Below are 26,439 nucleotides of genomic sequence, written 5' to 3'. Positions count from 1 at the left end.
TTTGGGGCTTTGCTGGGTTCTGCATGGACAGTGACCCTGCTTTGTGTGTAAGGCGCTCCGCTCAGCAGTCAAATGGGCCGTGGTTCTGCTCAGCAGTCACTCTGTGGACGACCAGGGGCCACCGCAAATAGCCCCTGCAATGGGCTCCCAGTGCCATAGGTCAGGTTTGGGGGTTGAAAGGTGAAAGGAAAGCGCAAATGGGGTGTCATCATACGTGGCTGAGGGACTGGATGGCACTAGATTCAGCAGCAGCCCGTGCCAGACTGTGCCACATGGTGGCGGGGGTGTGGGAGGCTGGGTGGAGAGAGTCCTTTTCAGCCAGAGACAGCATCATGGCGTACGCCTGGGGGAGAGGGAGAAGCATCACGTTTAGCTACCATGCTTAAATGTATATATGTAGATAAACATGCACGCATGTGAAATGTCACGGCTTAACAGTAAGGAGTTCCTGATTGCCCAGGAACATTAAAATACAACATCGGGCAAGTTAGCAACTCACTTGCGCGGTAAAAGAAATTAAACACATTGTTTTTTTAAGGGTGAGCCATTTCCAATCATCTCAGTTGTAGGGTTGCTCATACCGATCGGGCACTCGCGAGAAAATGGCGGCAGGTAAAAACAAAGTTTATGAGTTGAAGCACAAGCGAGCATTTTGGAAACAGAAGTTTAGTTGGGTGGCATTAAAGGATGTAGGCAAATCTCCAACTGTGTATTGCGCATTATGCGCAAGTTTGAGTGCGATGCGAATAAAACAGGGTTGTTTTTTTCAAAGACAATTAACTTTAGTCTTCATTGTTATTTGATACGCACTAAAAAATAAAACAATTTGTATTGGGGTGAGTAAAAATGTACTGTTTGCAATCAGATTTCTGTCCCATTTGCCCGTCTGGGCAAGTGAAAAAAACGTTAACGCTGAACCCTGATTGTCAATGTTTCTTTTACCTGAGACTTAGATTTCCTAAAGAGTGGCTGTTTGACCTCATCAGTCAGTGAGGGGGAGCCAAATGATCCATCGTCCTCATCTCCTTCACTCAGCTCGCTCTCCTCCAGCTTGCGCATGTCCGAAAAGTGACGAATATGATCTAAGGCTGAGTAGCCACTCTGCTCCTCCTTATACCTGGAGGTGAAGCAGAAACCTGCTGTCAAGCAACTCATCGTGATTTATACAATGCAACATTTTGTTTTAGTTCTTTCGAATTTACCTCCGAGGAGAGGTTTTGCAGTTGAGGTTTAAGTCGTTGGGTCCACTGAAGTCCATTTCGTCTTGTACGATGTCATCACTGAGGCTACTAGGAAGCACCTCGTCTTCCTGTTTCACAGGGGTGTTGCTAGGCTCCTCCCCCTCTTCTTCATCAGCACCAAGCTCCTCTGCTTCCTCGTCCTCCAGGTCACGTGACCCATGGCTGGCCATCAGCGGCTTCTCTTCTTCAAATGGACCGCAATTTAACCTGCCGACCAGGAACATTGATTAGATCAATACAGCTTGATAGAGTAGTACATTCTAAGAAAAAAAAAAATACATCTTCTTTATTAGCTGTATGTTTCATAAATACACTCCTTTTATGTTGAAGAAAGTAATTAAGAAATTGAGAATTCCTGTGGTAATTAAATACACCGAGGTCTATACACAGGTTAAATACAGTAACTGGGTGCTGGCTTTTGTCCTTTGTCATTTGTTTTTGGTTTACTACACATTCTTGTGAGAGTCCTTTCTTTATATATACAAAAACAGCATATGGGATAAAGAACAGAGAGAGTTGGGTCTAAGGCAGGACAAGGCAGCTGGGATCGAGAGGGCCGGAATCCCGTTTGTCATCGAGGCTCTGGAGCCCCTTTGGGCACAGCAGCACTGGGTTGATCGTTGCAGCACTTAACTGGAGTGCTTTGCCTTTCTCCTTGTTTATTTTCTCTACTATCTCGTATTCATCTAATAGGCAAAATATTTAGCTGACAGCCCCATTTGGTGGGAGAGTTATGAGAGCGTTGCCTACCGGCCCATTCCTCTATCCCCGTAGAGGGAGAGAGGGCGAGCTATCCAAACTCCCCGAGTCTTAATCTGTCCCTCCGTCTCAGTGCCACAGGAAACCACCATTTGGTAAATCATCTGGAACCACATTTAGACTGATTCACTAATTACACTCTGGGACGTCTTTCGTCAGCTCCCAAAAATGCCATTTCTCGCACAAAGGATTCAGAGACAAACAGAGAACTGGACGCGGTGAAGTAGATAGATAGGAAACAAAACACATCAAGCACATCTCCACATAATTATATGATGCTTATAAACAGGATACCTGGACTGGATTTGTAAAGCGATGCATTTGAGCATGCAGTGACTTCAGAGGAAGGGGAGAGAGGGAATTATTGCAGATTACATTTCAGCACATACAGTATCTACATCCTCTTTCCTCTTTTATCAGCAGCTGATAATATTGTGTTTTTTCGACAGATCTCCTGCCGGGATGGAGAGTTTGAGGCCGACAAGGTGGTATTCGTGCCGTGTCGAGCTTGCAGGGCTGAGAGGAGGGACTAGCTCCAAAAGAGAGAGCTCGAGCTCTGTGATTAAGAAAACAGATTCGCTAATTACGCTTTCAAACGTGGTAATTTGCTGGGGATAAAGTATCTATCAGAAGTAGTCAGGAGCACAGCACTTTGAAAGGAAACACGGGCCGACCCTTTGACCCCACCCCCTCTACCCTCTTCCTGTAGGCAGACATGTTGGTTCCAGATGTGGTGGGCTAACTGCTGCACTCCCCCTCCTGCTTCTCTCCCCTTCCCTCTGACGCTCCACCGCCCCGGTCCTGCTCTCACAGGCCCTTCTGCACAATCATACAGCAGTCTGCGAGATCTCTATCCAGACTCACAATCTGTCCTGCGATCACACCAACGCGAGGCACGTGAAAACAAACTCAGAGACCTGAGCAGACCTCTCAACTGCTATCCGACCTGATCACAGCTCCAAGGATTTATTTGCATAATGCATAGACGTAGTTGCATGCACAGATATCTTGTCGTACGTGTGGCCGAAAGGCAGCGGACACAAGGAGCTCCTGCATGTTCCCAAAACCTGCCATTATCTTAAATGTCATCATAGATGATTGCTCTCTACTCCAGACCTCTGAGCATGATGTCATGATTAATGAGAGCTGGCTGGGTGGTTTGAAAATACAAGTCTAAAATGGGCTGATAGCAGATAGCCCGTTATTCATACTTATTCAAGCCCGGAGAGTCCTTTTAAGTTCAACAGTTTTAATGTAGTCACAATTAATCCAAGAGTTCAACATGCAGTAATGAGGGCCAGGGCCTTTTTTCCCTGCTGCTGAGATGTGGTGGGTGAGAAGCCTGGATGATATTTGTCTGTAAACATTTTGTTTAGCGCTGCAGCTGGAGACGGGATCAAGAAAAAAAAAAAGCAGGGTTACAACTGTGCTTACCCTTCCTCTGAGGGGTCCGGTGATGCCTGGTTCTGGCCTGTGTTGCTGATGAAATTTCTTATTTCATTGAAATAAGAGTCTTCTTTGTCCTCCAATATGGCACTGCCACTGTCCAGTTCAGACTGTGGGGACGACATCGCTGTGCCTGCAGAAAGAAAGAAAGAAAAAAAAAAACTCCAGTTCTGATGGTTGTGCGTGAAATGTAATTGTGTGTGTTTATAAACTTGTTTCTTTGTTTCCCCCAAAGATATTATTATATTTGAACTATGTTAAAACAGCTGTTTTTGCTTAACAATGTTCAGTCTATTTCATCTATGTTGTGGGATAAATTATTTGATGCTGCAAAAAGGCATGCTTGGTCGATAACTGATTTCGCATTCGATAGAGTAATCATGTCTGATTAAGTGGAACAATCTGAGCCTGTTGCTCTCAGCTGCTGGCAAGGTGTCACTGTTTGTTCTGCTGATTCAGATTCAGAGTGATGCAACCTATTGAACCCGTAAGCTCTGCTGCTGATGAAAGCAGCTCATTCAAAAAGGATTTGTTCTGTTGCAGAGGCAGATGAAAGATTCATCTCATTACAGCTTCTAAAATTGTTTCTAATTTTGAGTAAATTATGTTTTAAAATAATCAGCAGAAGGATTTATCATGCAAAGCATTGCTATGTCACAAATCAGCAAAGCAGCTCTCATTTTCTCGAATGAGATATGGAAAGAGGAAAACAAAGGCTTGAATCAGCTGTGAAAACTCAGATAAATTCACTATCTCTTCAACACCAGGAATGTATGTTGAAGACTTCTCACCTGACAGGTTACCATTCTCGTGCTTCTTGAGGTGGCGGTCAAGGTTGGTCTGCTGACCGAAGCAACGATCACACAAGTGGCACTTGAAGGGCTTTTCCTTGTTGTGGATGTTGCGAATGTGACGTTGCAGGTTGGAGGAGATGCTGAAGGAGCGGTCGCAGTATTTACACCTGCGGGAAAAGTGGAGGCCTTTCAATTAAAACAATTACGAAATGGCAAAAAAAAATAAAAAATACACAAGCTGCTAGTCAGAACTGTGCTGCATAATGAAACACGAACCCGCGGTTTGTTCTGTGGGAAACATAATAGGATACATAATGTGGGACACACACACATACACACATGCATACAGTCCCAGCAGTCCCACAGTCCAAGAGATGATGGAGGAGCTTGTTTAAGGTGGAACAGCTCTGCCTCTTATCTCCAGCCAGTGCAATAAAATTGCATTCTTCCCTCACAAAGTAAGCACGCAACAGATTTGGTTCTAGCCCTGCAAAATTAGAGCCTCTTGCCAAGTTTCTCCATGCAAAATTATACGAGAAGATTACATCTTTTCTTCTGGTGGAATTAGCTCGCTCGATTGGCTGTCCCTCAGGAACCCCCCGGTTATCTCCACAAAAAATTACAATAAACAGCGGTGATCTTTAATGGCATGCCAGCGTGTTGAGTGCAGGCTATCAGACTGGGGCAGTAGAGGCCTGCGTCTGTCTTTCTCTCTCCCCTGTGGTCAGCAGGCCTCCTCCAAGCTTTGCGCCAACATTCCACTACCTTAGTAACTACAAAGCAGAGCAGTGCTAGCCAGGGCTTACTCATTATCCAAATGTAGTAAATGTGCAAGATTCATTTTTACATATGTACTGCTGCTGCATTGTTACTTCTACCTCAGCAGCACCTGGAAAGGGACGGAAGGCAGGGAGATTTTTGTAACCGTTTTCTTATTTGCCAACTAGACTATGATTCAAGAAAGTAACAAACTTAATCTTGTGACAACACTTTTAGTTGGCAAGAAAGCCTGCGGCAAGTAGCCATTGGGCTTGCAGTTAGAGTCTCATACGCACAAGAGAAATGACCACAGCTGCCGGCCCTGGACATCTGCCCGTGCTCCTCGTCACCCCAATTTTTCACCAAACTTCCTTGCTCCCCCCCACCTTCTTCTCTTCCTGTCACCCTGGCGACGGACACCATTTTTCATCAGGCAAATTATTTAGCAGCATGATAATCATTCCAGGCTTTTAGGCCATAAGAAAACACACATAATCTCTGTTCTAACTGTAGACAAGAATTCCCTGGGAAAACATCCATGCACGGTTTACAAAAGAGCTGCATCTCTCTGCCTGAGAATGCGCTGTGTGAAAGCGTGTTTGCTGCTCTCACTCCTATTTGTGAGGATAGAAAAACAGCCCAGTTATTCACTGAGGATATAATGTGCTATTGTGCAAATCTAGACGAGAATTTTCCCTATATAGTTTTGTAAGGAGTGTATTCTTGGAAGTGAGGAGGACAGATGGATTGATGTTGGTAGAAGGCAAGAGAGGAGGCTGATATTCAGCTGACATGTTGTTGTTGTTTCGTCCTTACACAACTCAAACCAAAACTAAACACCCACACACTTCTTCAACAATACATACACACAAAGACTCCAAAAGACAGCACATGGGTTCGAAAGTGGCTCTTTAGATTCGTAGAAATAGTCTTACTTATATGGTTGCTCTCCTGTATGGGTCCTGAGGTGGCGGGTCAGGTTGGCAGAGCGTGGGAATATTTTCCCACAATATCTATTAATGAGTAAGACACATTTTAAAATATGTTTTAATTACATTAAACCAGTAATCTAAAAACATGCATTATTCTACTATTAAAAATCACAGAAATAGGAACTCTTACTGTTAAAAAAAATAAAAAATACTCCAATGCCAATGGCAAAACTAGATTCCATAGATGATTGTTAATTTATGACCACCACGACAGTTCAAAAATTAAAATACTACATGGCACACCAGTTGCCGCAGTTACCTGCATGTGTAGCGCTCCTTGCCCTTGCGCAGCAGCGTCTCTGGAAGTGCAGAGGGTGGGGCTCTAAAGTCAAACATGGAGGGGACGGAGCGCAGCAGGTCTCCAGACTCTGGCTTCAAGGAGCCAAACGTCTCCAGCTTCTCTGCCATGTTCTCGATGGCCGACATCTGAGGACACAAAGGAGAGGGGAAAAAAAACAGAATGAGTTATGGTTAGCGTTGTGTTTAAAAACATACTTCATGATCATTTAGCATTGCAAGTAAGCAAAGAAACTGAACTTTTATCAGTTTTGAAAGCTGCATCACTTGTCGTGATCATGTCACAAAAACAATCTTAATGGAATGGAAAAAGCATAAAGCAATGAATAATTCAGACCAATATACTGTACTGGTTGGTGCACATGTCCTAAACACTGAAAGATTACAGCAACCATACATTTCTACATTTGCTGTGGATGTCCTAATATTAAGCAAAAACTGCAAATATTTGATTGATTCTCATCTACTGTTAAATGTCTCTTACTGAATATATAATAAATATCTAGACTAATTTGATCATATCTTGTTTGATTGACGAGCGTTGTTTACAGTGAAACAGGTATTGGGCGAATTCTTATTATGACGTTCATCAATGATTCATGAATCGCAAGGTCAAATCCCTGGTTTGTGCACATGACGAGTACATTTGATACTGATTCATAACTTTGCAGTTAAACAAAAAACAGTATGCTCCCATTCATGGGCAGTGGCGAGCAGGCGTTAAACTTTGAATGTTAAATTCAGCCAGCTCTTGTTCCCTTAAAAACACACATGTATGCACAGTACATATATAAACACACAGACACACACACACACACACACATAGGATTAAGGACTGCAGCCAATCTACTAATGAAGCTGAACGTTTACTTTCATCAGGTACTCTCCGAGGAGATATACGCACTTATCAGTTGGTCTGTGTGCGTGTTTATGAACAAGAAACTACGTCCTGCACGGTGGCCGAAGTTGATTAATAGCCATCCATGTGTGTGAAAAAGAAAATATATGTATGTGTGAGAGAGAAGAATGTATTTGTAATGCATTTGTATTTGTGAGAGTGTGTAGAATGTCATATGCATTGTATGTGAGCGTGATTGTACGTGCTTAGTGTGTATGTGTGTTGTCAGATACATGTCCGTGTGTGTGTGTGTGTGTGTGTGTGTGTGTGTGGCAGAGGAGTGATTCATGTCCACTGCTGGGCTGTAAACTATTCTGTGCACAATGCGGGCAGACAGCACATTCGTCAATATGAAAGATGTTGACATTACTGATCAAGGGCCAGACACGGGTAATAATGATATCGCTGTGCTGAGAGGGGCGGGATGGGGGAGGAGCGGGGGCTGGAGGGGGAGTGAAGGGAGGACCAGAGGGAGGAGGAGAGGGGAGGGGCGGGGGTCCCAATAGGCCGCAGGGCCTGTCAGCCCATCTCACACACAGGAGGTTTTTTTTCCCCCTTTTTTTAAAGGGTCCACACAAATTTGCATTATTTTGCGTGTATTGAATTTTCAGCCTGTTTCTTATTCTTATTTCAATAAGGCAGCAAATCAATGGTGATTCGGGTCGTCCACCAGAGCCCTGCTCCGACTCTGACATTTCATCTCCTGCTTTCACCCCCTGTCACTCTCAGGCTTCACGCCAAGATGGAGCAGACCGAGGGGAAAGAAACAGAGGAAGAGAATCGGAGAAGGAGCATGATGAAGGACTAGACGATAGATGATAAGAGTGGGAAGGAAGAGGAGAGAAGGAAAGAAAGAAAGCAAGAAAGCAAACAAGAAAGAGCGAAGAGTGCCCGGAGAGAGAAGGGCTGATGGATGATGGTGGAGCCTGGTGTTGGGAGCGGCTGATTAGGAGTGACGGCCGAGTGTAAAGTTCCTGCCGCAGCCGTCGACGTTCCCACTGAGGGAGGATGTGGAGTGTCAGGTCCGTTTGATTATGAATATGCCAATGCTGCATGCCATGAATCAAAGGCAAGGGAGAGAACAGAGAGAGAGAAAGAGAGAAAGAGAAGGAGAGCGATGGATTGAAAGATAGGCAACGGGTTGTGGGGAAGAGGGAGGTGAAATGCTTTCATATTTCTTTTGAATGTGCACTGTGTATTTCAACGGGCTCTTTTCAGCCACTGGAGTGAACGCTCAGTTTGTCTGCCTTGCTCAACGAGAACCCATAACTCTTGGGAACATTAAGGCCCCTAAAGCTGTCAGCAGTATCGAGCCTGTCCGATAAGACACTTTTTAGAACTGAAAATACTCCATCCTAGCTCCATCTACTGGGAAATTCTGATCACAACTCCAACCTCTCATGCTGCTGCACTCTATTAAGAGTTTAATATCACTGCTTTGCTCAACCTTTGTCTCTATATCTTCTAAATTAAAGGCATAGTGCTCGTTATAAATACATACTGCTATTTGTCTTGGTGTATGTAACGGAATAAAATTGACATTGGAATGCAGCTTTGTTTTTGTGAAAAGAATATCTTGCATAACTTAAGTTATGAACCGTTGAGCTTGGTACATGATATACAATTGATAATGATTTATTTAGTGTTAATATTTTCCAGGTGAAGTCATTGTTGCATGGCCCATGTTGGTGAAAATAGACAAAATGATCTATTTTTAAATCTTTTATGTTTAAGTTCTTTGGCAGATTCTCTAAACCAGTCAAATTGTTCGCAGTCGAGCAGTAAATGATTCACACGTCCAATCCAATGGATTAAATGTATTAATGATTGAATCCGGTAACCATCAGTCTGCCATAGATTACGCTGAGAAAAACCCTCGGCCATGGAGCCATTTTTATGGATGGTGAGCCAGGTTCATTAGGCCACTGTTTGACAATGCTGTGTGTGTGGAAATGTTCGACTTAAAGTACAAGAGGATAAACGGCTCCACATTTAGCTGTAAAGCAAAATTTCAAAGGTTTTATAACCCCCCTACTCCTTTCTATAAGAGACCCCCGCACACACACACACACACACACACATACACACCTCCCAAAACCCCCTTGTCCGTCCCCCCCCGGGCAGTGAGTGTGTGTGTGTGTCTGTGAACTTGCTTGTTGCTGTAGTGTCGCTGTGGGACCAGCAGTTGATTGGCTATCTTCAGATGTCAGTGATGCTGTGAGGGCCTTAATTAGTGAGATGCATTCTCAATTGTTGATCTTTATCGGGAACCAGATGTTTGGAGGGAGGAACTAACCCCCCAGTCCCCCCCGCCAGTGTCCCAAAGAGACTGTTACCCTCTCGCTGATGTAAAGCAGCCCCCCTCAACACCACCCCCCATCTCACTCATCCCCCAATGCCCATTTGCAAAGCCCTGCTTCTCTCTCCAAATAAGCAAACATTCTGTATATTCGGAGCTGTTGGATGGACAGGGTGTAGCTCGGCTGGAAATCCCCGCTGAAACCCTTTCATGTGAATCAGAGAGGGCATATGTCTACAGCAAATCAAACCGCAAGACTCAAATACTCAAGGCGAATTAATACAAAATAATATTATATGATGACCATTATTAACATTCAGATTCAATTTATTTATACAATAAAGTAGCTTTATGGCCAGAATCAGACACAAGTCCAGTCAGTGCGTGATGGTGATGGGCTAAAGCCATGCGAATGCTGGGTGATGTCAGTTGTAAACTGTTATGCAGCCCATGCATTAATTAGAAGATGGGTTCTGTTTGGTAGGAGTACAGACACACAGCAGTACTGTAGGTTAAAGAGGAACTTACCCAAGTTCTCTGATCTGGCAAACGAAACTGAGGGGCGGAACAGAAGGAAAAGAGAAAGCAGTCAGAACCAGGAAGTGGCGCATGAATCAACAGCTTTAGATTTGACACATATGGGTACAGAGGGAACGATGGGTCCAAATGTGATTAACTTTGAATGAGCAACGAGTTGCCTATCTGCAGAGTTATGGCGCTGGAATTATAGGAGACGCTAATAGTTCCCAACACTTCCTGGTGCTCAATAAGCTCATTATAGCAGGCTACGAATACACTGCCAGTATGTAATCTAAGCCAGTATTGCTTAGCAGTAAAATGTCCTGCCAGGACATAAAAAGCTGAATCACAAAAGTTTGAAAAAAAAGTTCCAGTCCCCTCCGCTTTGCAACCTCTTTGCTTTTTTATATGTAGCTCATGAGTGAGTCAGGTGACTGAAAACAAACCCCCTCATAAGTATACAGAAGGGCCCCTTGCCTGGTCTGGGTTAGACCTACCCGGTCTAGTGTTTCTGGGAATGATTTGTGTGTCCAGACATCATAAAGTCATAAAGATGGCCTAAGCACTCTGTTAGTGTTTCTACTGATAGGACACCTCATTAAGGCGTGTGGGACGGCCATGTGGCTGCTGCAGGCTGGGCCCATGCAGCACTCTGGACAGGGGACATAAATCAGACAAATGAAACAGCCTGTAAAAACCAGACCTGAAACAGCCAGAAAAAAAAAGAAAAAAAAAAAGAAATCATATGCCTGAGAAAGTGGTGTTTTCACTTTCCGACGGACCGTTCTCACCCGCGGGGGCAGATTGAACAAATGAACGTCAATGCAACATGTCATAGACACACAAACATATTCACCCGCATGCACACGCACACACACATATCTGGAGTCTGCCATTGGAAATACTGGCACAGAAAACCCAGGGGCAGAAATCATTGCTTTAAGAGCATATCATTTTTTATACTGTAGTCAAAGACATGTTATGGGCAGACGTGTCAGAGTGTGCCCTTTCTCTCTGCCACATCTGTTTCAGATAGCCAACAACGGGCTTAACAGGCAGTAGTTTGGATAAGGCTGGAGCCTTATTAATCCCCTTTAGTCAGCTTGGGACGATCATTCTGAATTAGAGTTCCTCACAGAAAGAGTCATAATAATATCTTAACTGTTTTAACGCCACGCTGCTGTCACATCTGTAGATATGGGAACCTAACATTGAACTTGTAACAGTGAAGTTGCCATGGTTACATGACATCACAACTATCTTGAATTGAAACTGACCAAGAGCTACACGGACAGATTCAGGCTGTTGTTGTCTATTTAATTAATCCGGGGTCAATCAAGGCATCTAAGATCAAGTCTAAAATCAAATAAACTGAGCAACAGTGTAAATAAAAGTGTATTGGTAAAAGTGTTTAGGGGGACTGGAGAGAATGTGTGATTTAGCCCAGAAAAGGTGTGTGCCATGTTATTAAATTCCTGCCCTTGCCCCAAAGTTGCCCCAGTTCCCTCTGATGCCACACTCAGAACCTACCTGTGGATGGAAGAGGAAGCCCGGAGCTGGCCGCATGTACTTGTCTTTCAGAGTCTCAAACGGATCGCTCATTCTCCTCTTCTCAACCCTGCTAATAGTAGATTTCTCTTAACGCATGTACAGCAGAACATATTTGTACACTTATATTCAGTATTGCAAAATTACAGTTAACAATTAGATGACAGTAAATTACAGCAAAACAGTTTTGGCAGTATGAAAACACTTTTGCATTGTACAATATGTAACAGCAGTCCAAGTAGATAAGTGACTTTAATTCTGGTGAAGTACACTACCGGGACTAACAATACCTGTAGATGGGGTCCATGAAGAAAGGGGTCGGCCTGGCATGCTGTAAAGAGGTGTCAGCTTTTGGGATTTCCACCACTGCTTTCTCCTCCTCATAGCTCAAGTTGTTCTTGGACTCCTCCTCTCTTGCATTGCCTCCACGGCCCCTAGCCCCCAGGCTCAGGTCTAGCGGCTGATCCTGCCCAATGGAGTGGGAGGTGCCTGGTTTAGAGGGGGCAAATGTGGCAGACTTCTCCATCTTCCGCTTAGTAGTGAGGTCAAATGGTGACTGGGATGAAGATTTGCCCTGTGCCTTCTTGCAGTCATCTGCTGGAGACTGTGGCTCGCCTTTCAGGCCTGGAGGTCTGAGGTCTCTTTCTGGAAAAGGGTAAACTGGAGGAGAGAAAGCTGGGAAGAAAGGCAGTGGGAACATGGAGGGGTAGGGCAGAGCCCCGACCTTCTTGTCCTGCAGGCCAACCAGTCCTGTGGAGCCAAAGTACTTCTCAGCAATGGAGGCAATGGCCTTAATAGAGTCATTGACAGCCCCTGTTACGGCTGTGTGCTCGTCCAGCGAGGATGGGATGAGGGATGGGCCTGGAAAGTCTTTAGCAGCACTGCTGTCTGTCAGGCTGGGGCTCTGGGGGGCTCCTTCACTTGCCTTCCTCTTGGGGCCTTTGCCATTTTCTCGAGCAGCCCCCCTTTCCCTCTCACTGTCCATGTCACTCTCCAACTCTGAGCCCGATGTGCTCTCCAGATCACTTCCGCTGGGCGTGCTTACATCGTCCAGGTCGCTGCTCTCGGACTGGTCACTCTGCTTGTTCCGCTGCTTTGTGGAGGACGAGGAGCTCTGGGTGTGGAGCTCTGAACCTGGCATCTGGTTGCCAGTTGCACCACTATCTTTACGTAGGGCCTTGAGGAGCTCTCGGGACTCCTGAAGCCCAGGGCTTGGCGGCATCAGTGGACTCTTACTCAGCTCTGCACCAGGCCCAGTGAGAGGTGCATGGACTGGATGTCTGATAGGAGAGGAGGCAGGGATGAGCGGGGGCCGGTGGTAGAGTCCAGAGGGGAAGAGGCCAGGGAAGCTAAAGGGAAATGCTGGAGCAGCAGGGAAGGTAAGCCCACCATGGTGGCGACTGGCCCCAAAGTAATCAGCCAGCCCAGCAGCGCTGTGGCCCATCACCAGAGCTGATTTGTCCAAACCAGGGGCGCCGGGGAGTGGCATACCCTGGGCAAACAATCCCCCTGCTGTGAAATGATGTTTCCCCTCACAGAAGCGCCGGTGCTTGTTGAGGGAGGATGTGGTGCTGAACATCTGCCCACAATCCTTGCACTTGATCTGTGTGCGGCAGTCTGCATGCATGCGTTTATGACGGCACAGGTTAGAGAACTGGGTGTAGGACTTGTGGCATACCTCGCCTGCAGGGACACAGAGACAGATAAAGAACGTATCAGTACACACCGAACCCCCCCTCCCACATACACACACAAAATAACATCACATGATATGACATCTCTATTTAACAAGCTTCAGGCTGGCTGAGGCTATAAGGCAGAGGAAGTACAACATGAGTGATTTGCTCATATTCCCATTATTACTCTGACAACAGTTTCCAGCAAAATAAGGAGGAGAGGTGTGTCCAGATCCTGGCATTGTTAGGGAATATGTTTGGTTGACGGTGTGAGTCAGTTGCTGCCACTCATCACCTGCACATCAAACCAAATTCCCAGGCATCTCCAGCCCCATTGTCTTCCCAGGGACGCTCCCAGGGAGTCCATAAACAATCACACAGACAAACACGCACACACAGACACACCGACATGCAGGCACATTCACAAAATATTCACATAGCACAGACATAGAGATACACACACACACACACACATTCTCAGCCGCATGCAGTACAATGGCTCTATTTTAAGTTTGTGAAGGAAGCAGAGTTGAATGAATCCTATCCTGCAGTCCGGTTCCCAGGGACAGGTCTCACGTCCTCTACTGCCCCTCTTCCCTCTTCCCCCTCCGGGCCTCTCTGTCACCCCCTCAGCCCCCTCACCTAGGCCCGTTAGCTGGGTCCCTGTCGTCCAGCGCTAAGTGACCTTCCCACAGTCAACCCCTGTATGCCTGTCTGTCCTTCTGGATGACATACAGTGGCAACACCCGGCCCTGAGAAAAAACCTCACTGTCTGACATTATCTATCGCCATTATTAGTCTGTCAACATTATCTATTACCAATAGATTATTTGTTCGAATTTACAAAGGGAATAGTAGCCAAGTACATATTGTTTCCCCATGCTCTCTTCTCTCGCTATTCTAATAAAAGTCAAGAATGCAGTTTATGAGAGGGGGAAGATCTCTTTGTTGGTCCCCACCTCAGGGTATTTTGCAAATCAGCTACACTACAGCTAACGTTTGGATAAAACTTTGATCATCCGACAAGCAGTTAGAGGCAGCTCAGGATGATTGATTTTGCTGTCATTGTTATGAGATCTTCAAAACAGGGGATTAGGAAGTGGTTTGGCGCATACTGTGATTACACTTCTGCATACTTTGGATGCCCTCCAGCCACAAGGTGCACAAGAGGCAAATTAAGGAGACGGAGAGGAAGAGCGGGAAAAAGTATTGTGGAAACAGCTTTAAATAAACAGACACAGAGGAACGTCAAATGGGAATCCTCAAGCCAAGAGTGTATGTAATGTTATGAAAAAAAGTCTGTTTTAATGAATAGACCCAGGAAACTAAGTCGAAATTAAGTGTATTTGTGGCTTGGCTTTGGTGGATACAATCAGGATAGAAAGGTAGTTTTGAAAACATCTGGGGAAACAAAATGAAGAGTGCATGATTCCTTTGATGTTGTTTCCTCTCGGGAAGCTGTCCATGTGTCTTGCAACACAGATGAAGAAATTTGGAAACTATCTAAATACTTTTCAATTAATTACAATTAATCTGTTTGGGCTGTAGACGTTTCCAGTGAGGTAGGTAGTATGTCTACTTAAAATGTGAGCAATACATTTTGTGCTAAACAAAATACTGTAGCATCGACACAATTAATTAATAATTTATAAGAGCAAATAAATAGTTATTAAATCTTGAGTATAGCCACATGACCTGAGAAAACTACAAGAAAAAGCCCTGCACCATAAATCATGTAGTTGTGACATTTACAGACTAACAACACACACGCATGACACACGTGTATTCATCAGCTCTTAATAAACTGAAACAAAATATTATATACACATTCCTGAGAGAAGAGCGGTGGCTAGCTCAGTGTCTTAAAGGAATAACCCTGCAGGACTGAGTTCTTCACTTGCATACAGAAGCTCTGAGACACAAACACACACACACACACATCCTTGACACATTGCGTGCGCTTACATACAAACATAATTACGATACAATACAACAATGTCCAAAACACGTACATGCCCTACAAAAGAACACGCACAAACAAAAACACATTGGATGCACTCATGGTCTCTCCCAGACAGACGTCATGTTTGAGGCTGCTCTGCCTTTTTTACACAGCCATTAGTTGTTTTTAAACCTGCATATTTTCTGCTGATTACAGCAAATGGACTCCTATTCAGACAGAGCATGGGGAAGAGGGCTTTACATGTGGTTGCTATTTGTGAGGAATGGTGCATGTGGCGGAGGGAGAGAGGAGAAGAGTGGGGAGTCAGAGGTCTGCAGTGGAGATGCAGTGACTCCGGCCCATATACATATGTGTGAGTGTGTTAATGCGTGTTTGTTTGAGGAGGAGGAAGAGGGTTGATTTGTGAAGGGGCAGGGAAAGAGAGACGGGGCAAAGGGTGAAGGTCATAATGCTTTAGGGGATGGGGATCAGATCTGTGTAGTGAGGTGGCGAAAATGTGAAAGGTCAAAATGTGTTTTCGTCTTGCAGGAGTTAGCGTTTACAGAGGAGTGGGGACAAAATGTGTGTGTGTGTGTGTGTGTGTGTGTGTATGAGAGAGAAATCAGCGTTAGCTGTAGCATCAACGTCAGGTGAGGCTGGGTCACTGTGAGAGGCCGCAACAAGGTTAGACCAAGAGGGATTGAGTCAAATTACATGCTAGTTTAAATGCTGTTATCACCATATCAGCACTGTGTGAGAGTGCTGATGCAGATAAAAAATGACTCTTGTCTTAATAGAAATGGCACTGCCACTCTAAACACAGCTACTATATAATCCCATGTGTAATTCCTGTAGAACATGAACAACGATTGACTCTTGAGAAGAAGCTGAGGAAGGACAAAAAGGTATTTTTGCAATTACATCTTTTCTATTAAAGGCAAGTCACAAGCATATTGTTATCATTATTATTATGATTATTATAACGTACTGAGGAGACTTACATAGGTAGGGTCTTAGTGACTTACACATGAAGGGCTTGACACTGCTGTGGATGTGCTTATGCTGCTTGAGGCCGGAAGACGTTGCGAATGTCTTGCCGCAGTCAGCGCAGGCGTGGGCCCGCGCCCCGACGTGCTGTGAGCGGATGTGCCTCTGTAGGTTACTGGGGTCTGTGAACACCTGCTGGGGAAAGGAACCGCACAGACACACGGGGGAGTTACTATCTGCTTCTTTAAATAGGAGAGTGATAAAAATCTCTAATAAAAAAAAAAAGAAGTTAATTCCCCCTCCAAAAGTCATCACTCTACCTTTGAGCAGTTTTCACATTCATAGTGCTTGCCACTGTCGTGCGACATCTGATGTCGGATAAGGTTGGATTTCCAGTTAAAGGCCTTGGGACACTGGTCACACTTATATTCCCTCTCCTCCGTGTGGGACAGAGAGTGGGCCTCCAGACTGCAGGAAGCACAAACACAAGAAAAACAAAAATGAGGATTTAGAATTGAGTTTTGTATCATATGGCTGTCTGACCGCTCCAGTTCTCCATGTGTATTGATGGAGATGACAATCGGACACAAATCTCCCGAAATAGATGTATGTGTTTGAGTGTGTCAGCTATTGACTTACCTCTGGACATCGGGGAAGACCTGGTCACACTCCTTACACTCCTGTAGACCATGGGACATGAGGAGGGGTCGCAGATCTTGAGGTTCCTGGGCCTGCAGGTCACTGTCCCCTCCTATCAGACAAGATAAAGGAACGCAAGAATACAGTTAAAATGAACCCCCCAAAAAGAAATATTGTGTTTTGGGGTTTAACTACAAGTTGTATATCAGAAGTATTTCAAAACTGCAAGTTAACTTAAAATGTAAACTATGTGTGGGGTATGTTTGCAGTCTATGTCATTCCATTACACAGATCATAAGGGGGAAATATAATGATGGTCCAGTATCATACAAGTTGCACTGAATCTCTTGTTACTACATCACAACATACAGCTTGAAGTCTAAAGTCTTGGGCAAGTAATGTAGGTCAAATATATTCTTCAGTGCATTAACTGTGGTCATTCTGGCTCAGTGGTCTCAGATGAACACAACGTTCTAAATAAAACACAATTTATGGCAGTTGGTAGACTCTTCTTTCCTGTGTCATTGTTGTATGAGCTCATTTTCAGAGACTCGGGTGGGACACAGAGCCCCTTGCATCATTAGTGTCATATTCTCCCAGTTCAGCTACACATCCGTCTTGTCACTCTTCAGTATCCAGTGTTGACAATGGTATGAAAATAGCCCACCAATTTAAAAGTAAAAAGTCACACCTGGGTTAAGGAAGGAGGAGGGGGGCATCCCACACGGCTGCTTCTGGTGGTCCAGCAGCTGGTTACGGGACTCAAAGTGCTGGTCACAGTCCTCACAGCGGTACTGCCTCTCCTCTGCACGGATTGGGAGAGAGGAAGATTAGCATATTATGCATTTAAGTGAGGCGTATGTGTTGGTCAGGTTTTAGCAATGGACAGAAATGGGTTTTTGTGCGGTACAGACCATGAATATCAGGAGCCATGATGTCACATGAATACTCTTCAGCCTTCATGAAAAGTAGCAGCTCCTCACCGGGGAAAATCTCACTGGTGACTTTGTAGAAGATCTGCAACACACACACACACACAAAGGGATTATGATTTAAACCATGCTTTTATATCACAGTTTAATTAGTAAAACAAACAGTACAGATCAACACATTTATTTTAAACCAGCAGAGGTCACTTGGAGTAGCTCCTGGTACTATATGCACACACACACACATCGGTGAATCTGCTTCACAATGCTTATCATATATGTACCACCACCACACACACACACACACACACACACACACACACGAGAAATATTTCAGCGATGGATGGAACTTCCAAACAGCAAGATCAATTAACTTACACCACTTCTAGGTGCTCATTTAATAAGAAGCACATTTCCACCAAAATCCACTTATTTTAAAAGCTTCAGCATTTCTATAAAAATACTAAAGGTGCTGATTACATTACAGCTATAATACATGCTGATTGGTTGTGAAACTGTGTATTCGAAGAGGGTCAGTCATTTTAAAGAATCGGCTGAGAGACCCTGGGACTATGGTGCTTCCCATGGACACACAATAGCCTTTCTCTGTGAAACAATCCAACATGGCGTTATTTTTGGCACGCTTTGGAGGTCTAACATATTACCTTCCTCTGTTGTGTCGACGTGACAATGATGATGGGGGGATTTATTAGAAAGGCAGGGGGGAGGGGGAGCTTCTGGGAAGGCACGGGTCACAGGTACAACGCTTATGAACAGAATTCCTGGCGAGCACTACGAGGAGACTATAAAGCCACACTGGCTCCGCAGAGAGTTATGATAAATATCTTGCTCACAATAAAGATCAGGATGTATTCCGTCGACTATGCTATAATTGTTTGTGTCATTGTTCTAACTTCTGGAAAATGATATAATACAAAATATGACATCCATTCCATACTTTTACAGGCTCCACTGTGACTCACTGAAGCACAGGAAGTTCCTCGACTGAGAGTCACTATAGGGGAGCTCAAGTGAGTGCTGCGTCTGACCAAGGCAGCGAGGTCTTGCATGTGAATAACTGAGGAGTGATTGGGACACAGTAACCGATGTAGCTTTGTGGTAGCATGAAAGTACGATTTAAAGTCAGGCATTAAAAAAATCTAAGCAGCCAAGAAAGTTAGTGGGAGGGTGGCAGGCACTACACGTCTGACTCCCATTACAGGGCTTAACCAGAGTCATTACAGTTATCCAGACCAGGAGAGACAAATTACACATCAACCACTGAATGCAATGTAAAGAAAAATGCTCTTGTTTTCATTTTTGCAGCATTTCATTTTCAAATATTTTCAATTGAATCAATTGAACCGCTCCATAGAGAACAAGTTTGCCAACTTTTTTGGGGGCATTTTTGATGTCTGGTTGCTGCAACCCCATTGTTTCTAAGAAAGAATAAAGGGAACTGAACTGTGAGGGTTCCGGACAGAAGCTTTAATCCCTGACATACCCTACTCTAACATCTGTCCACACCATGAACACACACATGCTTGAACATGGATGGAACTTCATACATGCACGCATACACAAACAGACACACTCCTTCCTGTGCCCGTCACCTTTGTAAGGCCACAACAATATTGTGATTTAGAAACAATAAAGCAACAGTTCAAACAGACATGCGAGTCTGCAGGGATTCCGCTCTGAGAGACTGATACCGAGAACGAGGAGGGAAGCTCTTTGGAAAGCTACCAGGGCGTCGGAACATAAAAATTAATGGACACTGTCGAAGCCACTTCGTCCATGAAATCAAGAGTAAAGGTCATGGTAAAGTGCAACTAGTAGTCTATCATTTCAGCATGTTTTACATATAATTAGACAATTAAGAAACACATAGTGAGGAAGACAGAAGACCCATGGTGAGTCTTTCAAACAAGGAGCAAACATTCACTTTGCAGGCCTGACCTCTGACCTCCCTCTTTTTAGGGATCAATGAACATTTTTGGAGCTCTATTTCTCTCTGCTAGCTGCACATGATGATGTGTTTTGGGGTAGCGTAAGTGCACACACGAGCAGGCACAGGAGGGCGATTACGAATATGAGGGGAATTCCCCCGACAGCTCCACCCCTTCCCTGAGGGCCGCCGCAGATAAACAGTGAAAACTCACACAAACAACAACAACAAAAAAGAGGCAGCAACCCACTGAAGAACAGACGAGGCAGCGCTTGATTCCTTAGCATGTAATGGACACACACCAACAAACACACACACACACACACAGTGATGGCCAGCAGCTTAACAGTGGCTTAAAATAACAGGCTATTCTGTAGATAAGATAGCCAGGGTGTCTGAGTTCACACTGACAAAGCAAGCAGCCTCAGCATCAAGACCATTTGTTACTTGTACGGGAGAGAAAAACAACACAGAAGAAATTATTTGAGAAAGAAATTCAAAACATTTCTCCTTTGGAAATAAACATAGATCCCATTAATGCAAAAGCTTTCCTCTGCTCTGCGCAGACTGCAGCAGTAGCCGGGGAAAGTAAGCTCTTATACATGTTGATCAATTATTTTCCATCGATCCATATCGATGCATCATTTCTCCTTACGTTTGTGCATTTATCCATTCACACTATACTTATCTTTCTCTCTTTCTCTCACTCTGTCTGTCAAAGGTTACAACCACAAGAGGATCAAAGGCTATAATCGGACTACTTCATTACCTTGACGCGATTAGTCATTAGCAGAGTAAACACAGTCACATTTTCCCCGGTCACACCCCGTCGGCCGACTCCTCTCTCACACAGAGCTCATTTGACAGGTATGCCATTCAGTGACGTTGCTGTCCTGCTACAAGGAACTCTCAGTCTGGGTGCTGCTGCTCTTAGTGCAAAAAAAAAACCTTTGAATCTCAAGCTACATTAACATCTAAAAGCTATGGAAGAAGGAAGATACAGCAGACCCTCAACCAAGCACTTAAACAAAACTTCCACTATTCCTCATTTCCAGCTGAAATAAATCACAAAGTATCATCAAATTTATATTAGAATTCCTACTACATTGGGTACTTGTGCTTGCCCAGCAGTAGCACAACAACAACAACAACAGTGCATGTCCACATGAGATGCAACCTTCCTGCGGCTATCAGGGTCATGCAACATGTACAGCACGTTTGGCAGCCACCATCACTTGGCATCTAAACAAAACCATTTCGTGACTTAGATAGAAATAAAGAGTACGAGCACACAACGTGCAGCTGGTTCCAGCAAATTGGATGACCATGTAAGGGAGCCAACGTGGCTATATTCATCTTAGATCGAGTCAGCTGTGGTGAAGTGACCTCGTGAAGAAGCAGAAACTTCGTCAGGTGGAAACATCTTAAAAATAACTTTTTTTTAGGCCTTCGGGCCTTTTTTTGCTCCCCTAAGACCTCAATGAGTAGCATCTTGTTTAAATGATCTGCGTTGGATTTGCAAGGTTGTTCCAAGTTTGTACATGTGCAATCTTGAAATAGTTTTTTTTTTTTTTACAATCAACTCTTTTTCATAACCCAATACATCTCAAGCCGTTATCTCAGTGAGTTACAGTCCCTTCATGATTTCACCGCCAGTGTATTAACACAGTGAATGACTGTCTGTGTTTTGCTAATATGCCCCTCAGCCACTTCATCCCACTCAATACTGAGTGAGAATCAATAGAGCGAATGAGATTAACGCTCATATCCCTGTGCACTGTCTTATGAAAGGCTCTTCAGGGCCTCGTTGGATGATGTTAATTACACTTTTAATCCATTTTCCTTTCAATTGAATCTGTGGAGTGAGGAGCGCAGTGGAGGGGTTTTCCAGCCCTAATTGCCCTAATTATCTTAACGACAAAACATGCCGATCGTGGAGGGATCTGTGCAAGAAGTGCTCAGGCTGCGTCGTTCAGCTCAGCGCATTAGCAAACAAATGAGGATATCAGGGGAGCTTGTGGCAGCGACGGTCAAAGGCTAAAGTTGGACTCAAACAGCAGGTCGCAGGCAGTTAAAAAAGACTTAACGATTACAAATTAGCTTAGCCAAGATTCTTTGTCATTAATTCATTTTTCTCTGAATACTTTTAAAGAATTTTGCATATCAACAATAATAACTAATTGTATAATTCTTCTAAATTCTTCTTCTGAGCTTTTTGTATTTGTAAAGGGCTCAATTCAAACCTTTGCACGATGAATTAATTGCAGGTTTCAGTGTGACTCACAAACTGCGAGACCTGCCATCTCCTTCATCTCCAATCTTTCCTGTTACTTTCCAATCAAATATGTAATATGTCAAATATGTAAAGCAATAAAACACAAAGGTCATGCAAATAAAGGCTGTCCTTGTTATGATAGAGTGAAAATACTGAATGTGCAGCTAATTCTAATATGAGAGAAGACAAATGTAATCTGTAACTTAAGTCCCATTAAATTCAAACAGCTGGACATTCAAATCACTCACTTTTTAAATTTTAAATTTTAATTTTCCCTTTGGAACGAGAGAATCGATATGTGAGAAATGATGGCCACAGAGAAGATTGCAAGACGTTCCAATAAGTTCTGACTTTCTTTTTGTTAATATTTGAAAATCTGTTGAAGATGTTCACTGCAGATGCTTTCACAACATAGCTCTGTTATGCCATTATAGTAGAGCTGACGGGCTAAAAATGAATTACGAGAGCGAAAGAGAGAGGGAAAGGAGAAGAGATATTCCTAACTGTTCCTCCAGTAAGACATAACAGGCATTTCCCTCACTCTCTCTCTTCTCACTCATTCATTCCTCTCTCACTCCCTCACCCTCCTGAGATTGGTCATAAAGTTTTATGATAAACAGAACTGGGTCAGGAATAACAGGACGGAGGCCAGTTTTACTCTCACGCTGGCAGGGCTAAATTGGTAATGAACCAGGACCAAATGACGACCAGCACACCTGGAAATTGCTGTCGTTGTGTGACATTGTCCTAAAATAATTCATGCAACAAGTCATTTCTGCTGACGGCGCGGAGTGAGAAGAGTTGTCTAAATTTGGTTCTGAGGGAGGATTTTAAGGAGCAAGTAATATGTAAGCCCCGGGTAGCTCGGCCTGTGAAAATCTGGTGATGGTACGCGTTGTGCGGCGGCTGCGTAATATGTGGTTTCAGGCTGGTTTTAGACTCAGCACTTCTCTGTGGCAGTAAAAACCTGTTGGAATCAGGTACTGTGTTTTAACATTTCCAGCTCGGAATGAGGAGCATGGGGAGTCATCTGAACCGCAATGAACAATTCACAGTCCAGCAAAGCGTGCGCACGCACACACACACACACACACGCACGCACACACACACACACACACACACACACACACACACACACACACACACACACACACTAAAGTTCACACATGCATACATGTAGAAACACAGGCAGTTACAGGTGTGTGCACACACTCCAGAGACACAATGAAACACTTCACACACTCAAAACAATTCAATGCACACATAAAAGCTCTCGTAAGCACACACGCGCACACACACACACACACACACACACGCTATCAAAAACTGACAGCCGCTTTACAAGACCACCCCCTTCAGTCTATTCATTTTAAACATACAGACAGGCATTGTGAGGCGCTACAGTGTTTTCAAAAAACACCAATGTTGGCCGGAAGGCTTAAAGACGGCACATTGTGCTGTGTTGTGACAGTGTGTAATACTTAACAATCACCTCATCATAGCCATGTCCGTGACCTGTCGGAGCCTTACACAGCCACCCGAGCAGAACCACAGTGTTGACAGCGAGTCACACCTCGCGGAGAGGGCGGCATAGAAAAGCCCTCTCTGCCTGTTTGTCTCTCTGTCTCCTTTAACAGAGAGTGGGTAAGTAGTCCTGGAAAGCTCCTCTTCTTCTTCTCCTCCTCTCCCCCATTTCCAATACTGTTCATGAAAAGAGCGTGGGCTATCCACTCTCTCAACCTCTTCCTTCCTTACTGCGCAGGAGGATGACATGTGGAGGAAGAGTGGGAGATTTGTTCCTCAGAAGCTCTGAGTTTCTCCCTTCAGGAGATTTCCAAATGATTTCAGGGTCATAGATATGTTACTGTCACGTACTTTGGACTGCAAATTCAACAGGCGACGCTCAACAAGTAATCTATGGTGGACCACCAGTGAGAAGTGATGACAAGTGTGCATGCTAGATTATGTTTTTTTATTCGGGTCAAGCCATGGTATGCTCCATACACATGTCAAATCTAGTTTAGCCTCTTGTCTTCCTGCCATGCTGCAGGTTTCTGTGTCGAAGAGAACTTGGGATTACCGAGGTGAACAGGCCCCCATGTGCACAGCACGCACCTCCCTGTGCAGCCAGGTGAGCAGCGAAAAAGGACTGTGACATTCCTGGCATGTCTAAGAGTTTATATCGCAAGCGTGACCGGGAAGTGTGTGGAACTATCATCTCGGCGTGCAGCCTCTGATCCTGCCCTGTGGTCCTCGCATGGCAGAAGCCAGAGCACAATTCCAAAAAGAAAACACACACACACACACAGATAGCGAAGAGTCTCTGCGGTTCAGCGTGGGGGAGAGCTGTGTGTGTGTGTGTGTGTGTGTGTGTGTGTGTGTGTGTGAGTTAGAACTGAAGGCAGGGTGGGCCAGCCACTCATGGGACTATCTGACTTGGATCACAATAACACCTTTTAACACAACAGCACGCAGACAGGACAACCATTGGAAAATAAAGGGAAGCCTTCTGGCATCAGAGCTGTTTAAAAAAAAAAGCAGTTTTAAAGATCTGAATGACTTTCAGTTGCACTTGATTCATCCAGCCAGACAGCAAGAGTCAGGCACATCACCATGTGAGAGTTTTGAAATCAAGACATGTTCTTGTTTTTTTCTTGCTCTCTTTTTTTTCTTCTTTTCTTCAGATCATATTCATCTTGTATTTTGTTGAGGTTGTTCAGCCAAGCAGGCTGCGAGTGTGTCCACATACCTGATCACCTATCTGGCACGCTGTCAGGTTATGCTGCTTGGCCGCAGGTGCAAACTGGATGTGCTTCAGCCAGCTCCCGATATCTGGCTTGCTGGCATCCACGCAGAATTTTACATGGCCTGACCCGTCCAAGATCTGCAGAGAGAGAGAGAGAGAGAGAGAGAGAGAGAGAGAGAGAGAGAGAGAGAGAGAGGGAGAGGGAGAAGGAGAGTGGGAGAGAGAGAGAGAGGGAGAGGGAGAGAGAAATCAGACTTTGATCAGTATCAGTCCAGGTTACTGTGTCCAAACACTGACTAACCACATACCTCCCACAGAGAAATAAGACTCAAATGTTAGGAGCTGATCTGTGGTGCAACACACACACACACACACACACACACACACACACACACACACACACACACACACACACACACACACGCACACACACCCTTACACACATATTTTGGTACAGTACAAGGAAAGTCTATTTTAATTATCTAAAAATTCCTCTGGAATATAAAAAAGCTTATGTGCATTTTTTTGTATTTATAATCATCATGTGTACAGTAATTTATGGAGGGAAACAACTTTTTTTCTGTTACCACAAAATAATAAAATAAATGTCTAGAAATTAAATAAAATCTATTATATATCTGTGATATTTATTTCTTTGTTTAGTCTTGAGGACGTTTTAAAGGAAATATTTCATTCCCATTGCAGCAATAAAAAGTCAATTATATATATTTTTTTCCAGCAACAATAAATCAGTACCATTACAAGACTGTAAATCCCTAAAAATATAAAAATCAATGAATTAATAAGATTAGAAAAAAAACAAGAATGGAAAAATGTGTGATGCAACAAATTCTGATTGATCAGTCTGGTATCATTTTGTTAATGAAAACGAATTGTATAAATATGCTGCTAAATTATTCTGGATTTAAATTCACTTCAGCTGACGTTTGAATTCGTTTCTGAAAATGTGGTTTCATCGAATTAAATAGTAAACTATACAAATTTGAAGTTTGCTTTTTATAAATATGAATTTAAAATTATATTAATTAGGCCTAAGCTATATAATAATAACTATAATAGCACTAATAAAAATACTAATGATAAACGAATAAAACAATTGCATTACTCTCCCATACAAAACTCTTCAAGCATCTTAAAACCAAAATAACAATAAATAGAATGAACTGGATTATTATGCAAATCATAAGACCACTGCACTTCTATTGTTTACAAAACATTCATACAGGATTTCCCTCAACGAATTGTCAACGGTTTAACGTCGTTTTAAGGTGTTAATATTTATTACACAGCAGCTGTAAACTTCACTAGGAAATAGATAAACAGCAGGAAATAGCGACTGCTAGAAATTACGAGGAAGTAGCCGATTGTTGGGATGCAAAGAGGAATCTCCACCAGGGTCACAAATCTGTCTTTGCATAACCTGCCACTGAATAAATATTTAGCTTGCATAAAGCCCTTTGTCTGGACTAACACTGGATCTACCCATTCATCATGCAAAAACACTCTCCGGTATATAATGTAACCATCAAACTAAGTTTACAACGAAATGAACAATGAACCTTTTTTTTTATTGTTTGCTCTATATGCAAATCGTTAAATAAAATCAATAGTTTCGTTTATCCATAACGTATGTTTCCTCTTACCGTTGAAACTCGCGTGCGACAGTTAAAACCTCTTGGGAGAATAACTGCGCTGCTAAACTGATGAAAAGTGATGAAAACTCC

General features: G+C 43.8%; 1 protein-coding gene across 5 annotated transcripts in view; it reads right to left on the bottom strand.

Annotated features, from left to right (window-relative positions):
* Positions 1-208: 208 nt before the first annotated feature.
* The window catches only part of mecom (MDS1 and EVI1 complex locus), an 86,260-nt gene continuing 60,029 nt past the window's right edge, over positions 209-26,439 (bottom strand). Inside the window, exons 2-17 of one of the 5 annotated variants that reach the window (XM_076100934.1) lie at positions 24,698-24,832; positions 17,711-17,813; positions 17,488-17,601; positions 16,797-16,908; positions 16,478-16,625; positions 16,196-16,349; positions 11,843-13,235; positions 11,535-11,622; positions 10,014-10,040; positions 6,251-6,417; positions 5,935-6,012; positions 4,238-4,407; positions 3,435-3,579; positions 1,203-1,448; positions 943-1,117; positions 209-343 (exon numbers count right to left, since the gene is read on the bottom strand). In XM_076100934.1, the coding sequence (XP_075957049.1) occupies positions 209-343; positions 943-1,117; positions 1,203-1,448; positions 3,435-3,579; positions 4,238-4,407; positions 5,935-6,012; positions 6,251-6,417; positions 10,014-10,040; positions 11,535-11,622; positions 11,843-13,235; positions 16,196-16,349; positions 16,478-16,625; positions 16,797-16,908; positions 17,488-17,601; positions 17,711-17,813; positions 24,698-24,832 (3,390 nt within the window). Of the gene's footprint in view, positions 344-942; positions 1,118-1,202; positions 1,449-3,434; positions 3,580-4,237; positions 4,408-5,934; positions 6,013-6,250; positions 6,418-10,013; positions 10,041-11,534; positions 11,623-11,842; positions 13,236-16,195; positions 16,353-16,477; positions 16,626-16,796; positions 16,909-17,487; positions 17,602-17,710; positions 17,814-24,697; positions 24,833-26,439 lie in introns of those variants that run through there. The other 4 variants (XM_076100935.1, XM_076100938.1, XM_076100937.1 and 1 more) reach the window with 4 other exon arrangements.

This window comes from Anarhichas minor, unplaced genomic scaffold (genome assembly GCF_050575085.1).
Source record: "Anarhichas minor isolate MPS153535 unplaced genomic scaffold, ASM5057508v1 ptg000026l, whole genome shotgun sequence".
Taxonomy (NCBI): Eukaryota; Metazoa; Chordata; class Actinopteri; order Perciformes; family Anarhichadidae; genus Anarhichas; species Anarhichas minor.
This window is presented reverse-complemented; position numbering and strand designations above follow the sequence as displayed.